Genomic DNA, 18,156 nt, shown 5'->3' on the forward strand with positions numbered 1-18,156 from the left:
GTTGGGGTTAAGGGTACCATAAAGGGGCAGGGCTAGAAGGGGGTTGGGGTTAAGGGTACCATAAAGGGCCTGTAAGTCTCTGATGTGACAGACTGCACTTCACATGAAATGGTGGTGAACATGTAAATAAAATTATAATAATATAATAATAAAGACATTTGGCTGGTTGGGGAGGAGCAGGGGGCCCACCTGTCGCATTGGCGGCACTGCACCACAATCTCGCCCTCGCTGTAGTCCTGGAGACAGAAGGGGCAGGTTGCCAGGCTGGCACAGGGGGCGCACTGGGTGTAATTATTCTGCCACTCACACCTCCGGCCTGGCGAGGTGGCACCACACTGGGTACAGGACACACACCTGCAGGAGGGCACAGGAGTGAGGACAGGTGTCAATGAAGAGGTGAGTAGTACATTCAGGTGGTTGTACACTAAGTACAGGGCATTGAGAAATAACAACTCAATCATTCATGGAGGAAAAGGAAAGGTTTTTCTGTGTGAGGGGACGGCAAATAATCAAGTTTTGTTACTGGTACTTTGACTTTCCACTTACATCTACGAATATTGATGTTATACTATATAGAGAATAGGGGGCCATTTGGGACACAGCCATGTTATAATAATAGGAAGAGGTTGAGGGGGTGCACAGATGAGGCAGCAGGCAGCTACACACCATTTGCACTTCCAGCTGTCCTTGGGAACGTTCTGCAGCGGAGGGTCCAGGCAGTAGGTGTGGTAGCTGATGTCACAGTCGTCACACAGCAGCAGACGGCCCGGGTCGGTGGCCTGGCCGCACGCTTCACACACCGTACACTCCAGACAGCGCCAGCCTTTATTCAACACCACCTTGGTGATCTGGGATGAGGAGAGGACAGGATCAGATGGGTTGTGTGAGGATATTGGCAAAAGTCCACATTGCGTGCGCTTGTCTCAGTAAAACAGTCCTATAGTAATGGACATTGATATATCGCTGTCCAGCTGAGCTACACTAAAGAGTTTTGTTTGCAGTAATTGGCAGCATTAAGATAGAAGGATAGAAGCAACTTGAGCCAAACATCTGATTACAGAGTTAACATGGTCCGTTTAATGCAGTTGACACTCACACACACTGAATCAATCATATCCAGGTTAACATCTTGGCTACACAATTCAAAGGATTTGAAATCAGTAGACAATTAACCCTGAGCCCAATCATAACTGGAGTTTCCATGTTTCCTGTTCTTATGTAGTATCAATCTTCATGAAGACCTCAGAGTGGCTCTGCCACTGTAAGGGACGGGGGCCTTACCTTGATGCCAACACAGAATGGGTGGTAGCACTGCCCACACTGGGCACAGGCCAGGAGACGACCCTCAGCACCCAGACCAAAACTCCCACACACCACACACATGTCCTGAGAGGGAAACAAATGGAGTTTACATACAGTAATAGAGATTCAAAGTTCCACTGTACTAGGGTAAGAGGGAATACTTGAATAATTGTTAAAGGTACAGTGAATGTATAAATTGTGTATGAATACACATGCCCACCTGTTTCAATGTGAAACTGTCGTTGCTGGAGAATATGACCACAGTGTTGTGCATGGCATTCTCCTCTTCTTCCTTTACCTGGTATGGTGATTCCATGGAGGTCACCTGCATGTTATGAAGCATGATGCACACATTCACAGTCAGTATGGATTGAGAAGGATTGTGTCCCTGTATGAGAAAAATTATGCTCTGATTTCTTACCAATAATACAGGGGTATAGCCTACATCTCCATAGGGCTTCATTATAGGGCATGTCCTAACATGTGATTGTCTCACAGCACGTGAAAATGACAACATCACAAGACAATGCCAAGATATCGCTATTGATTAGCATTAGACTGCGACACTAATGCTGTGTCAATACCCTTTGCTATTGAGTAACATGCCCACTGGGAGGATTGTGTTTTTATGTTGCAGTCTTTACAGCTAGAACATAATCTGGTCTGTTTACAATACACACCAGGGAACCTAGGACACTAATGGATAAGGGGTAAATAAAACAGTGCTTTGCCTACCAATTCATTGTAATGGATTAGTGTCAACTAAAGTGATCAGGTTGGTTGGTGACATAGCCTACCCCCGGGTTGACTGTGGGACTGGCGCCGTTCTTCCCCCTGGCTCGGCCCCGCCCTCCTCTGCCCGACAGCCCCGCCCCTCTGGGTCGCCTCCTCCCAGGGAAGCCTGACCCTCGACCCTGCAGACAGAGAGAAACACACACACACACCTTAGTGCTCCTTCTAAACTAACACACACACAAAGAGAAAACACACACACATACTCACACACAGCAAACGGGGAGAAACGCACACAATTGCACAGTTCGCGCTCGGTCTCACACAGAAACACGCGCGTGCGTCCTGGCTTGCTAGACCTGAGCGATGAAGTCAGCTTAATTAAAAAGTCTGCCATAGAGAACCTTTCCTGCAGCCCACTGTGGAGTTGTGAGGCTGCTGGCATCTAGTGAGATAAGACTGTAAAACAGGAAGAACAGCTCGGTCTACTTCCACAGAGGTAATGGCATTTCCCCTCCAGTGTTGTTTGCTTGGATGGTAGGTAGTAGAACGTTGCTAGTGCAAGCAAAGCCTACGCACAGATAAGAAATGGTTTGTTTTGCAAAAGTCCAAACCTAAAAAAATATTAGAATCGCACTTCATTCAAGCTACGAACCATAAATTGATGCAGGGGGAAAAGCAGTCATTTCAGATTCAGGAGAGAAGCAAATGTATTCAACTAGGACTACTCTACATTCTAGAACTGTTCAGAGCATAGTCTGTCCAGTGGTGACAACACAAAACCCATTTCATCAAATAAGCCCTGTTGACGTTCTGATCTTTCTTAGGCCTCTCTCTCTGCTGCAACATTCTGCGAGGCAGCCTTTCAAACACAAAAGAGTCCAGGCTCTCTGTCCAGGCTGTCGACAGAGGGCCTCTAATGTTATTCTGGCCATTTGAGCTCCATTATGCTGTCAACACATTTCCGGTGCTGGTGGCTGGTTGGGCCTAATCACGACTGTCAAATGGGTCTACTTTCCATGAATCTCCCCCACCACCCAAACCTCTTCCCCGATCCCCGTTTAGCTCCAGACCAGTCCCTCTCAGCCCCCCAGCCATCTGACGTCCTGATTGACACACAGTATGGTGCCATTTAACCTGCCCTGGACCCCTGCTAAGACCCAGCAATTACCACCTCACTTAGAGCTAGACTTGTGACGCTAATATCACCATGGCGACATATTGCAGTATCCACTTGGGCAGGCCCACACAGCCCACTTAATAAAATCCCCATCTCCACCCTTTCCCAAACTTACCCACAAATGTATGAATCAAACAAAACAACAAACAAACTAAGAAACAAACGCAGATTAAACCTTCTGCCTTGGGCTGCAAACGTAGGCCAAGCTATAGCACCATGCTTTGGGTTAACGTTACATGTACAAAGCCTAGAAAGGGATTGTCTCTGGCAGATAAAAGTGAGGTATTCTGCCATTAAGGGGGAGTTGTATTAAGCTACTATAGGCTCACATCCACCATTCCCCAATTAGCCTCTCACTGTGAATTCACCAGTCTCTTCTCCTCTGGTGAAGCATTGATAGGTGAATGATGGATGATTAATGACGAAAGTTCATCATTAAGATAGTGACATCAATCATCACTCTGCCAGTGCACTTCACAAAGCCTAAGTGGTAAATAGGGCGCTGCCGTGGCATGGCCCTGTGGTGGTTCTGGTGGTCTCCAGAGAGAGAGAGCCATGGTTCTTTACCACTCGGATGCTCCACCCGGGGCTACCGCAGCCGGAGGAGAGCTGCCTGGTATTTGAGACGTCCCACCCCTCTGGCTGGTCTGGGGACCAGGAGGGAGAGCTCACACTGCTATGGGGGCTCCCATGCCATGCGCCCTAAGGTAAAGGTAGGGGGGGGGGTCGGGTTGGGGGTGAGAGAGTGGGAGAGGGAAGGAAGGAAGGAGGAGGGCGACAAAATGCAGCAACTTAAAAACCAAGCCAGCGATGGTGTAAACATAAGAGACAGTGATGTTAAAGATGCAGTGAGTTTTAAAAAAGGCTAGTGGCTGAAGAAGCTTGCTGGGGCAATTCAACACACCCCAAGTAAAAGCAGAGTTAATGATTCTGTTCTGATTTGGGGTGTAAAACCAGGATGATATGATGCACATGATGCTTTATATATTGAAGCCATGCCTAGAGATCTCTCATGCAATAAGTTGAGGCACGTTTGGAGGTAGATATTCAGACAGCATTTGCATGGGTTAAGCAGAATTGTGTTAGTCGGCACAGCAACCTTGAGTTCACACAGCACAGCAGCATTCGCCAAGGTAACGGCACCGTGTAACAGCAGCAGGAGGAGGAGGAAGAGACCTCAGCATCCTCTCGCCATGGCAACTCCGTGTCACTGCCTCACTCATACCACTGGCTTTTTGACAAAACAACGCCTGGTTACGTCAGGCAGCACGACTGACAGAGCATGCCTCGAGACAGAAGCATGCTAGACTTGAAGACACTAAATCTGAATGTACACAAGATTGCACTGTATTCAAATTTCCACATCAGATATCCTCCAGGCCTGAACTAACAAATTAGTCTAAGTCTACACCCACCGTTTATTTAAGAAATAGGATATATCTGGAGAGAAAAACACAGTGTTTCAAAGCTTAACTCTTCTCAGTCTCAGAATCATCCATAATATATCATAGCCATGGGTGTGATTAATATCCCAGTTCTAAGCACATAAGATTTGTCCCAACCCGCATACAGTGTCCCTGACTAGCGGCTTGATGAAAGTGGAATGTGCTTAACAAAACCCTAATGAAAGGTATACAAGGGAGAATGCACAAGACATATACTTGGATTTCCATGGAGAGGACACACTAGTCTAGGACAGGTGCACTTGAATTCTTGATGTTATACTGCAGTCTTGTATATAGGCTATATGGATCTATAAAAAGTAGTGTGCTAATACTGTGTATGTATGTTGGCAGTGTGTTCCTATAGGGCTGTGGGGCAGTGCGTGTGTCTGTGTGTAGACAAAGTGAGAGAAAGTATGGTAGATTATGTAGAGGGGGGGGGTAAAGTGTGTGAACGGTCTTGTTGAAGGTGTTTGCATATGGCATAAGGAATACAACTCTATAAACATTCTCATTCTGCAGAGTGTGACTTTTAGAGTCCAACAGACCAAGTGAAAACTGAGGGGAAAGGGTGAGAACGGCCTTGAACTCTGCTGATGATACAACAGACACAATGGTTCTCAACTGCCACCACTGGCAAGTTCTCCGGGTTAAGTGTTCTCTGCAGCAGCAACACTTGTTTTGTTCCTATTTCAAACCACTGAGTCAAGTCACCACACTGGGGCAGAGCATTCAGAATGCTTCTCCACCTCTCATCATCAGATACGTACACTCACCCACACAATGACCAAACAGAGGATCAATGGCATAAAACAATTACTCTATGGTTTTCAACCCGGGATTATACATGCTTTTTGAAAATATAATAAATACAGACCTATGTAATACATAAATACGTAATACATAATTTAATAAATAAGCAAATAAGTGATTCTAAAAGAGATTCTGTAGCTTTGGGATAAAGCATGATTACCCTTGAAATACTAAGAATAACACACCCACCGCCCACCCAGCACTACCAATGTCTTACCTGCTTCACCCTGGGTCTGCCTGGGGAGAACTTCCTCTTGGAGATGGCTGGCTTGCCCATGCCGATCTTAGGGGTGAGTGGTATGAGGGTGGTGGAGGAGAAGCTGCTGCTGTTTTCCCCCAGGGTAGGGTGGGGGTGGTGGGGTTGGGGAGGTTGCCTGGGAGAGGGACCCCTGTTCCTAGGGGGGGAATGGGTAGGGGACGCAGCCATCTCTGCCAGTCTTTCCATAGATGTCTTGTAGGGCTTATCATTGATGGGGGGGCTGAGGTGGGAGAGGTTAGGCTTGCTCTCAGTCTCAGGTGTGGTGTCCATCTCTTCCGAGGCGCCGGCCACCGTCGAAACCCCATCAGTCAGAATCCCAGACATTTGTTTCTCCCTCCAAGCCTCCTTCGCTGCAGTCTCCAGACCTGAAGGACCTTCAACCTGTTCCACTTCTGAAGGCTCAGAGGCTGAGGCCTCCATGGGTTCGTCCTTGATGGTTACGGATGCAGTACCAGGTTCTTTGGTGGTGGTGGTGGTGGTGGGTGGGGTCATGGCCTTCATGTCCTCTGTGCTGGGTCTGGGTTTGACCACCCTCATTTCAGAAGAGGGTTCTGTGTTTGCTGACTTGGTCATTCCTGTTGTCATATCCTGTGGCTGCTCTGGCTCTGCTAGAGTCTGGGTTGGAAGATGTATGGGCGGCTCAGGATCCTGCTTGTTCAACCTGGGAGACTCAGGACTCTCTTTTGAAGTGATCATGGTCTCTGCTGCTGGTTGCATTTCTGAGAAATTAAACAGAGATCACAACACAGGACACTTCAATATAATGTAATCATGGAAACCAATCAATGATAAACCAGAATGGATGCACAACACAGGCTAATTTAACACCAATATGTCAAGCAACAGAAGTTGCCGAAACTAAGCTGGTATAGGGCCTATTCAAAATGACTACCAAATATTGTGAGGAAGTGGAAATAGAAGTACAGGAAGAACTATACATTGAAAGTAAAGCTAATATTTGGCTGTAGTAATGGATTATGGTGGTGGGGAGACCTACCTGTATGTAATTGGCTCCGGTCCTTGTTGACAGACACCTCAGTCTCTTGCTCCACCCCCTCAACAGCAGCAGCTTCCCCCGACACACCTAGGAGAGAAGAAGGGAATGAGAGAAACCAAGCTGCCATGCCGCCATCATCGACTGTTCATATGGCCAGACGCAGCCTGTTACATAACTACCGATTATCTGGGAGAGATTAGAGTCATAATTTTCATCTCAGGATATGGACATAATTAAACATTAATGGAATGAAAATGAAAAAGTGGGTGACAGAGAGAGAAAGAGCGAGAGAGAGGCGCGAGAGAGAGGCGCGAGAGAGGTGAGAGAGGTGAGAGTGAAATAAATAAATAAATATTAGAGGGGGCCAATACAGGTGGAAATATTATGATGCCCAGCAGGCTTATTGGCAGTGAAATGAGTCGGTTTATTAAACATTTTGTATTAAACCCTCTTTTCCTGCCAACTTCGTGATATCCAATTTCAATCCAATTACTATCTTGTCTCATTGCTGCAACTCCCCAACGTGTTCGGGAGAGGCGAAGGTTGAGTCATGCGTCCTCCAAAACATTACCCGCCAAACCCCGATTCTTAACACCCACCAGCTTAAACCGGAAGCCAGCCACAGAAATGTGACGGAGGAAAAACTGTTTAATGGACAACTGAGGTCAGCCTGTAGGTGCTCGGCCCGCCACAAAGAGTCGCTAGAGCGCGATGAGCCAAGTGTAGTCCCCCCCCGGGCCAAACCCGGACAACGAGGGGCCAATTGTGTGCCGCCCTATGGGACTCCCGGTAACGGCCGGTTGTAACACAGCCTGGGATCAAATCCGGGTCCGAAGTGGCACCTCAAGCACCGCGATGAAGTGTCTTAGACCGCTGCACCACTCGGGAGGCATGGAATGAGTCAGTTTTAATTGTGCATTATTTCAAATCACACCCTAAGTCCCAACAGCCAAAGTGGCATAGCTTTTGATTTGTAAATCCAAACCAAGCTAGAAGCCTTTAATTACAGTGGCTGTCCCTCGCTCACAAACTAAACCGAACCACTGAGACTTGCATATTTCCAGCCAAGTGCCCCACAAAGCAGTGGAGGCTATTGAGGGGAGGACGGCACATAATGATGGCTGGAATGGAGTCAATGGAATGGTATTAAACACATCAAACGTGGTTTCCATGTGGTTGGTACCATTCCATTGACTCCATTGCAACCATCAATATGAGCCGTCCTCCCATCAGCAGCCTCCATTGCCACAAAGTAACCAAATAATCCATTACTAAATAATGAATCTGTCACATAAAAATACCAAATTTTCTCATGGCATAGACATCGATCTAGGCCAACACTGGGCAGGAAGACTTTATTAACTCAATATTAGCGGAGGTTAACGGTCCTGAGCTGCAGGCTATTAAACACTTCAGTTGAGCTACCGCACACTTCAAGTCAACTGTGGAGAACAGATCTAGTGGTGCACACACATAATGTAAGCAATTTTGTCCCAATCAAGCAACGTAGAATTCTGTGGACTGTGTTGCAATAAAATGATTTGTCATTGCATTCTTGAACATTCTCCGGTAGCTCCTCACATCTATCCTGAGAATTCATGATGGCAACTTGGCACAATGAACTACAAACACTTTTCCCAACTTCCCATGTTGTTACTATTGTCCAAACGTAGGCCATGTGAGCATTTTTGCTGGCTGGGGAAGGGCTAGGAATAACCATGACAAACTGCTACATATCAGGGCTCTGAGCTAGAGTTGTCGCCAGGCCCGAAAATTCTAGCCCGGTCTTACCCAACCCCGGTGAGCTTAAGCCTGAGCACAAGCCTGGTCCGACACAGGAATGTAATGAGCACGAACCCGAAAAAAAATCCTGATTTCTAGAAGACATCAGAGGCCGGCAGCAGCGTAGACGAGGAAACAGCCCTAGTCTTAGAAAAGCGAGGAGACTGGAAAACTTACCTCAGGCCGAGTTATGATCAACTGAACAAAGAACATATTGGAATAAATTAGGCTAATGCAATTGAAGGCATGTTTCAAATTGTTGTTTAATAAAACTCCCAAAGTCATATCCAATCTTTATAATCAATTTAAAGCAATAGCCATGTGTTGGAAACTTGATCATTACAGCACCATTTGGATGGGGACAATGCCATCACGCTGCTCTGAGTCTAAGAAAAGCATTATTTTCACTGAATCTCCATTTGGCTACAATTTTTCTTAGGCTGGGAAAATGTTAGCTAAGTTGAGGTGAGTGCTCATGATCATATTTAGTTTAGTTTGGGCAGAACTGATTAGCACATTTTGATTGCATGTTAATTAGCTTATCGGAAAATTTCATCCAAAACTATCTTTTGGTATTTGTTAAATTAATCCATTGTTGATATAGTCCCAAAATGTTTTGCATTTTTTGGCACTAAAAGCCTGTGACTTGTCTGATAATCAATTCATGTGATTTTGTTTCACTGTATCTCCATCTATATTTGGTTAATTGATCTCTGTCTGGGCAAGTGACGGTGGTAGTCCCCCCACATAGTAAAACTGTTGCTATGCTAGCCGCCACTCACCGCCTGACCCACGACCACTGCACAATGCAGAGGACAGTAACACAGTGACAAAAAATCAAACTCTTGTTGCAAATATTAGTTTTGTTTAATTCACTAATAATAAGACTTGTGTCGATGAGCCCGGACATGCATGCAATAAGTTAGCTAGCTAGCTTGCCAAGTAGATAGCTATGTGACCTGTTAGCACAGATTACAATAACGAACATATTCACCTGTGGTGTTGCTAGCTAGCTGTATCAGCTAAATTATGGGGTGTAGATTTGTGGGGGAAAATGTCGTCTTTATTTCATTTTCAATAAATTTGCTAAAATGTAGCTACTTAAGAATCTTCCTGCAAGTTTATGGACCAATAAAGCTGTAGTGGTGTGCGGGTCAGCTGTTTGTTCCCCCACACCAGCCACAATTGCTAAATAACCCATCTGCAACCACCCGTCAAAGTGAAAATCTGAGTTCCGCCATCTCTGCTTGTTTTGCAGAGCAAAGACATTTAGGGACCGGAGAGAAAATGCAATAACAAAAAAATTATCAACTGGAAACATTTTTTGGTGTAAAATTTCCTCTGGTTGAAAGGAAATAGAAAGCTGTGAAAATGACCCAACATGTTTCTGATAAAATGTCATATCAGGTTGGATGCATATTTTATGTGCTTGAAGCGTAGGTGCACACAGGTCGAGAGACAAATTTGAGGTGACAGACAGCGACACATGGACGTATGATGGAATAAATGGATGTTTAAAAAATATTTTTCAACAGAATCATCGGAATGAATACACCTCTGATCACGCGTAAACACACAGCCACAATGTATTCCTTCTCACATCCATGCGCTCTCCTCCGCTCACTTCTTCCCTTCGCTTGTGGACTTCAATGCTATACTAGATTCATTCTCTGATCCTTTGATTAGGTGGACAACATGTCAGTTAATGCTGCAAAGAAAAAGCCATATCTCAGACTGGCCAATAAAAATAAAAGACCAGAAGGCCAGCATCCCAAAAATTGCCTCTTCACTATTGATGTTGAGACTGGTGTACTGAGCTGCCAGTTGAGGACTTGTGAGGGGTCTGTTTGTCAAACTAGACACTCTAATGTACTTGTCCTCTTGCTCAGATGTGCACCGGGGCCTCCCACTCCTCTTTCTACTCTGGTTAGAGACAGTTTGAGCTGTTCTGTGAAGGAGTATTACACAGCGTTTTATGAGATCTTCAGTTTCTCGACACTTTCTCGCATGGAATAGCCTTCATTTCTCATAACAAAAATAGACTGACGAGTTTCAGAAGAAAGCCTTTGTTTCTGGCCCTTTGAGCCTGTAATCGAACCCACAAATGCTGATGCTCAAGATACTCAACTAGTCTAAAGAAGTCCCGTTGTATTGCTTCTTTAATCAGGACAACAGGTTTCACCTGTGCTAACATAATTGCAAAATGCAAATACAAAATGATCAATTAGCCTTTTAAAATTATAAACTTGAATTAGCTAACACAACGTGCCATTGGAACACAGGAGTGATGGTTGCTGATAATGGGCCTCTGTACACCTATGTAGATATTCCATTTATTTATTTTAAATCAGCCATTTCCAGCTACAATAGTAATTTACAACATTAACAATGTCTACACCGTATTTCTGATCAATTTGAAGTTATTTTATTGGACATTTTTTGTGTGCTTTTCTTTCAAAAACAGGGACATTTCTAAGTGATCCCAAACTTTTGAACGGTAGTGTATTTATCCACTCCTGTTCCCGAGTCAAAACGTACATCTGGTGTTTATGTTACCTTTGTTTAACTAGTTAAGTCAGTTAGGAACAAATTCTTATTTTCAATGACGGCCTAGGAACAGTGAGTTCAGGGGCAGTTCAGGGGCAGAACGACAGATTTGTACCTTGTCAGCTCGGGCGTTTGAACATGCAACCTTCCGGTGACTAGTCCAACGCTCTGACCACTAGGCTACCCTGCCGCCCCAGTGTATAACTTTAGTGCAGGAAATTCTTAATACTGTAGGAGGGAAAATTAAAGGGAAAAGTTCACCAGTTTTTAATGTTACATGGTTTTTATAAATCTCTGAGTGATGTTCTATCGATTCCCTGGATCATTTCATGTGTTCACGTGTATTGGAGTTCATGCAGGCAGAAATCCTTCCGGTATGACGTATATGTATTTATTAGGCAGCAGCTACTCTTCCTAGCACTGTGATAAAGTTGCTCTCGATTCACTGTTAATAGGAATATGACGTTTAGATCATGAAAACGTCTATAATACATGTCAGATTTCAATACTAGCCGATGTCATAACGCGGGAGGATGTCTTCTCTCAAATGAGCCATTTATCAAATTTTTGCAATTCATCCCAAAGGTGTTCGATGGGGTTGAGGTAAAGGCTCTGTGCAAGCCAGTCAAGTTCCTCCACACCGATGTCAACAAAACCATTTCTGTATGGACCTCGCTTTGCGCCCGAGGGCATTCTCAAGCTAAAACAGGAAAGGGCCTTCCCCAAACTGTTGCCACAAAGTTGGAAGCACAGAATGGTAATTGTATGTTGTAGCATTAAGATTTCCCTTCACTGGAACTAAGTAGCCTAGCCCGAACCATAAAGAACATCCCCAGACCATTATTATTCCTCCTCCAGCAAAGTTTACAGTTTGCACTACGCATTCGGGCAGGTAGCATTCTCCTGGTATCCACCAAACCCAGATTTGTCAATCGGACTGCCAGATGGTGAAGCGTGATTCATCACTCCAGAGATGCATTTCCACCACTCCAGAGTCCAATTGCGGTGAGCTTTACACCACTTCAGCCGACGCTTGGCATTGCGCATAGTGATATTAGACTTGTGTGTGGCTGCTCGGCCATAGAAACTAGAGGTCGACCGATTATGATTTTTCAACGCAGATACCGATACTGATTACTGGAGGACGAAAAAGCCGATACCGATTAATTGGCATATTTTTTTAAATGCATTTGTAATAATGACAATTACAACAGTACTGAATGAACACTTATTTTAACTTAATATAACACATCAATAAAATCAATTTAGCCTCAAATAAATAATGAAACATTTTCAATTTGGTTTAAATAATGCAAAAACAAAGTGTTGGAGAAGAAAGTAAAAGTGCAATATGTGCCATGTAAGAAAGCTAACGTTTAAGTTCCTTGCTCAGAACATGAGAACATATAAAAGCTGGTGGTTCCTTTTAACATGAGTCTTCAATATTCCCAGTTAAGAAGTTTTAGGTTGTAGTTATTATAGGAATTATAGGACTATTTCCCTCTATACCATTTGTATTTCATTAACCTTTGACTATTGGATGTTCTTATAGGCACTTTAGTATTGCAAGTGTAACAGTATAGCTTCCGTCCCTCTCCTCGCTCCTCCCTGGGCTCGAACGAGAAACACAATGACAACAGCCACCCTCGAAGCAGCATTACCAATGCAGAGCAAGGGGAACAACCACTCCAAGTCTCAGAGCGAGTGACGTTTGAAACGCTATTAGTGCGCACCCCGCTAACTAGCTAGCCATTTCACCTCGGTTACACCAGTGTCATCTCGGGAGTTGATAGGCTTGAAGTCATAAACAGCGCAATGCTTGATGCACACCGAAGAGCTGCTGGAAAAATGCACGAAAGTGCTGTTTGAATGAATGCTTACGAGCCTGCTGCTGCCTACCAACGCTCAGTCAGATACTTGTATGCTCAGTCAGATTATATGCAACGCAGGACACGCTAGATAAACTAGTAATATCATCAACCATGTGTAGTTAACTCGTGATTATGATTGATTGATTGTTTAATGCTAACTAGCAACTTACCTTGGCTTACTGCATTCGCGTAACAGGCACTCCACTCCTTGCAACGAGAGGCAGATGGTTATAGCGTTGGACTAGTTAACTGTAAGGTTGCAAGATTGCAAGATATAAATAAATAAATAGGCCAAATCGGTGTCAAAAAATACAGATTTCCGATTGTTATGGAAACTCGAACTCGGCCCCAAATTAATCGGCCATTCTGATTAATCGGTCGACCTCTAATAGAAACCCATTTCCCAATGAACAGTTCTTTTGCAGACATTGCTTCCCGAGGCAGTTATGGAATTCGGTAGTGAGTGTTACAATCGAAGACAGATGATTTTTACAAGGTACCCGCTTCAGCACTTTTGTAAATACAGTTGAAGTAGGAAGTTAACATACACTTAGGTTGGAGTCATTAAAACTCGTTTCTTGTTAACAAACTGTAGTTTTGGCAAGTCGGTTAGGACATCTACTTTGTAGATGAGAAGTCATTTTTCCAACAATTGTTAACAAACAGATTATTTCACTTTTAATTCACTGTATCACAAATCCAGTGGGACAGAAGTTTACATGCACTAAGTTGACTGTGCTTTTAAACAGCTTGGAAAATTCCAGAAAATTATGTCATGGCTTTAGAAGCTTCTGATAGGCTAATTGCCATCATTTGAGTCAACTGGAGGTGTACCTGTGGATGTATTTCAAGGCCTACCTTCAAACTCAGTGCATCTTTGCTTGACATCATCGGAAAATCAAAATAAATCAGCCAAGACCTCAGAAAATAAATTGTAGACCTCCCCAAGTCTGGTTCATCGTTGGGAGAAATTTCCAAACGCCTGAAGGTACCATGTTCATCTGTACAAACAATAGTACGCAAGTATAAACACCATGGGACCACACAGCCATCATACGCGTTCTGTCTCCTATAGATTAACGTTCTTTGGTGCAAAAAGTACAAATCAATCCCAGAACAGCAGCAAAGGACCTTGTGAAAATGCTGGAGGAAACGAGTAGAAAAGTATCTATATCCACAGTCAAACAAGTCCTATATCGACATAACCTGAAAGGCCGCTCAGCAAGGAAGAAGCCACTGCTCCAAAACCGCTATAAAAAAAGACAGATTATGGTTTGCAACTGCACATGGGGACAAAGATCGTATTTGTTAGAGAAATGTCCTCTGGTCTGATGAAACAAAAATAGAACTATTTGGCCATAATGACCATCTTTATGTTTGGAGGAATAAGGGTGAGGCTTGTAAGCCGAAGAACACCATCCCAACCGTGAAGAACGGGGGTGGCAGCATCATGTTGTGGGGGTGCTTTGCTACAGGAGGGACTGGTGCCATTCACAAAATAGATGGCATCATGAGGTAGGAAAATTATGTGGATATATTGAAGCAACATCTCAAGACATCAGTCAGGAAGTTAAAGCTTGGTTGCAAATGGGTCTTCCAAATGGACAATGACCGCAAGCAAACTTCCAAAGTTGTGGCAAAATGGCTTAAGGACAACAAAGTCAAGGCATTGGAGTGGCCATCACAAAGCCCTGAGACCTCAATCCCATAGAAAATGTGTGGGTAGACCTGAAAAAGCATATGCAAGCAAGGAGGCTACAAACCTGACTCAGTTATACCAGCTCTGTCAGGAGGAATGGGCCAAAATTCACCCAACTTATTGTGGGAAGCTTGTGGAAGGCTACCGGAAATGTTTGACCCAAGTTAAACTATTTAAAGGCAATGTTACCAAATACTAATTGAGTGTATGTAAACTTCTGACCCACTGGAAATGTGACAAAATAAATAAAAGCTGAGATAAATAATTCTCTCTACTATTATTCTGACATTTCACATTATTAAAACAGTGGTGATCTTAACTGACCTAAGACAGGGAATTTTTATAAACATTAAATGTCAGGAATGGTGAAAAACTGAGTTTAAATGTATTTGGCTAAGGTGTATGTACATTTCCGACTTCAACTGCATAGCGTATGTCAAGAAACTTGCCGATTTTCCTCGAATGTACGTAATGTTATGATTCCAAAACTATACAATATAACAGATAGCAAGTTAGTTATCTCACATATTTGTATTGTACTTCTTGCTACTTCGTGCTAATGTTTTTTTTTTTTTAGTTAGCACTCTATAGAGTGCAATTCACTCCTTGTTGGATGGCACTCCTTGTTCCAGAATCGCCCAGAATGCACCACGCGGCCGGCCCAATGACATAGCATGGGCAACGTTTCCAATCTCGTCAAAAGTATATCTGCCGTTGGGAATGTCAGACTCAACTCTGTGATAAACATCAATCTGCAGGTTGAACATTGTGAGATTAGAGACTCCTAAATTGATAGTGCAGGGTTTTTTTAGGTGATTTTAGCTACTTTACATGCTGATATTGTCTTTAGCTACGTTAGCTTGCTAGCCAGCCTGCCCATAGCGAGAGCATTGCATTGTGGATTTTGTAGTTGACGTGAACTACAACAGATTAAAATTGTACATTTGTCACATCCATAAAAACAAGTGTATTATTTTGCTCTCGACTCGGGTATAGTAGGGCGATATGGCCAAAATATCATATAACAGTAAAAAATAAAATAATAATCATGTAGACGATATGACAGTATTTTATGTTTTTGAATGATAAAAGTTCTAAATATGCTTTATGAGTAGTTCCTGGCCCTAAGGTGGCAACATAAATTATAAGTGATTTCAAATGGGGCACACTCCATTCTGATTGGGTTGAATTGAACAATATAAAACAAAATCATTTTCCCACCATTTTCATCCATTTCTGCACTCATGTGTTATAATTTCCACACTGTGCCACGTAGGGTTGCATTATATCATCCAACAACTAGGTCTAATTAATTGGTGGAACATTTGTATTTAACTTGGGCTCCCGAGTGGCGCAGCAGTCTAAGGCAGTGCTAGAGGCGTCACTACAGACACCCTGGTTCGGATCCAGGCAGTATCACAACATGGTCATGATTGAGAGTCCCATAGGGCGGCACACAACTGGCCCAGCATCGTCCGGGTTAGGGTTTGGCCGGGGTAGGCTGTCAAGGTAAATAAGAATTTGATCTTAACTGACTTGACTAGCTAAATAAAGTTTAAATAAAAAAATAACTTAGTAGCAAATCAACTAAAGTTTGTATCTGCACAGTTCTTCTCTTAAATGTGTTTTTGTAAAATGGTTAAATGTTGGTTAAACTTCAAAATCAATTGTTTTTGTTTGGTATTCAATTTAAAGTGAAAAATCTTAGTGTCAGCGTAATTCTGTTACCATGGAATTGCCCATATTACAGCCGTGACAAAACACCCAGAGAATCAATTTGGAGATGAGTGAGCATTTTAAATGGTCTTCTATTTGTCTTATCCACCACCGAGGGGTTGTGTCATCATTATCAAACCCTTACTGTTGATAACTGTGATCATGAACCCTTACTGCTGATTACTGTTATCATGAACCCATGGTCTCTTACTGCTGATTGCTACCAAACCATTATTCTCCTCATCTCCCTGTAGAATGAAGTGATTACAGCGGTAAACACACAGCTCTAGTTAGATAAGACATCGTGTCAGGTTTAATTTGTGTTCACACCATGGATCTTACAGTAGGCTATCTCAGTGTTTTCCACAAGCACATGGAGTAGCCAGCGAAACAGAAAAAGTAGTCCCCCCACCTACTGTTCATGCAGTGGGGAGGATTCACCATCTTCATCAAATGTTTTCAGAATTTATCTGCAAATAATCACCAAACAGTCTACCAGTATGAAAATTAGGGAGCCAAATGAAAGGCTCTCTTAACAATGCGATTCTGTAGGCTACTGATGAGTCACTCACTTTAAAGAGATACTTCAGGATTTTAGCAATGAAGCCTGTTATCTACATCCCCAGAATCAGATTAACTTGTGAATACCATTTTTATGTCTCTGTGTACAGTTTGAAGGAAGTTAGTAACTGGTGTTAGTACAACTGCTAACTAGAGTTAGCGCAATGACTGGAAGTCTAAGGTAACTGCTTGCAGATACCATAGACTTCCAGGTAACTGCTAGCATGCTAGTAGATACCATAGACCTCCAGACATTGTGCTAACGCTAGTTAGCATTGGCTCGCAAAATTAAATGACCTCTAACTTCGTTCATACTGTATGCAGGGACAAAATGGTATCCATGAGTTCATCTGACTCTGAGGAAGTAGATAAGGAGGTTCCTTGCCAAAATCCCGAAGTATCCATTTCACGTCAATGCCTGGCATGTCCTAATGGACTTCATATTGAAAATGCAAATGAGACCCTTAGTTTCCTCATGACCGATGCGATACCATGGACATAGAACTACTCTGTATAATTTATAAACGGCAAGGATATACGAGATCGACTATTCAGTCAGTTCGACGACACCTATAAACTAGTGAAGCTTGCTGTTCGTCAATCAAAGCACAGTAAATAGCCTAAGCGCCACCACTCCGTTACAGAGTTTCAAGTTTTAATGTCACATGCACAAGTACAGTGAAATATCCTTTCTTGCAAACTCAAAACGCAACCATGCAAAATTCAATAACAATGTAATACACACAAAAACCACACAAGAAAAACCACGAGAAATAAGAAACATGAACACAATAAGTGAACAAGCATACTATATACAGGGTCCGGACAACAGGCCCTCCAATTTGACACACTGAACTCTGTCTGAGAAATAGTTGTGATTTAGGTGATCCAGGCAAGGCAGTCATTTGAGAAACAAAGGCTGTTGAGTCTGCCGATAAGAAAGTGGTGATTGACAGAGTTGAAAGCCTTGGCCAGGTCGATGAATACAGCTGCACAGTATTGTCTCTTATCAATGGCAGTTATGATATCGTTTAGGACCTTGAGCGTGGCTGAGGTGCACCCATGGCCAGCTCGGAAACCAGATTGCATAGCGGAGAAGGTACGGTGGGATTTGAAATGGTCAGTGATCTGTTCGTTAACTTGGCTTTCGAAGACCTTAGAAAGGCAGGGTAGGATAGATACAGGTCTGTAGCAGTTTGTGTCCAGAGTGTCTCCCCCGTTGAAGATGGAGATGACCGCGGCAGCTTTCTAATCT

General features: G+C 43.4%; 1 protein-coding gene across 1 annotated transcript in view; it reads right to left on the bottom strand.

Moving 5' to 3' along the window:
- The window catches only part of LOC135513245 (histone-lysine N-methyltransferase 2C-like), a 135,286-nt gene that overhangs the window by 47,292 nt on the left and 69,838 nt on the right, over window positions 1-18,156 (bottom strand). The window contains 8 exon segments of the mRNA XM_064936091.1: window positions 190-354; window positions 667-848; window positions 1,282-1,386; window positions 1,523-1,627; window positions 2,100-2,216; window positions 3,782-3,916; window positions 5,687-6,447; window positions 6,726-6,812. Coding sequence (XP_064792163.1) covers window positions 190-354; window positions 667-848; window positions 1,282-1,386; window positions 1,523-1,627; window positions 2,100-2,216; window positions 3,782-3,916; window positions 5,687-6,447; window positions 6,726-6,812 — 1,657 coding nt within the window.

This window comes from Oncorhynchus masou, chromosome 3, assembly GCF_036934945.1.
Source record: "Oncorhynchus masou masou isolate Uvic2021 chromosome 3, UVic_Omas_1.1, whole genome shotgun sequence".
Taxonomy (NCBI): domain Eukaryota; kingdom Metazoa; phylum Chordata; class Actinopteri; order Salmoniformes; family Salmonidae; genus Oncorhynchus; species Oncorhynchus masou.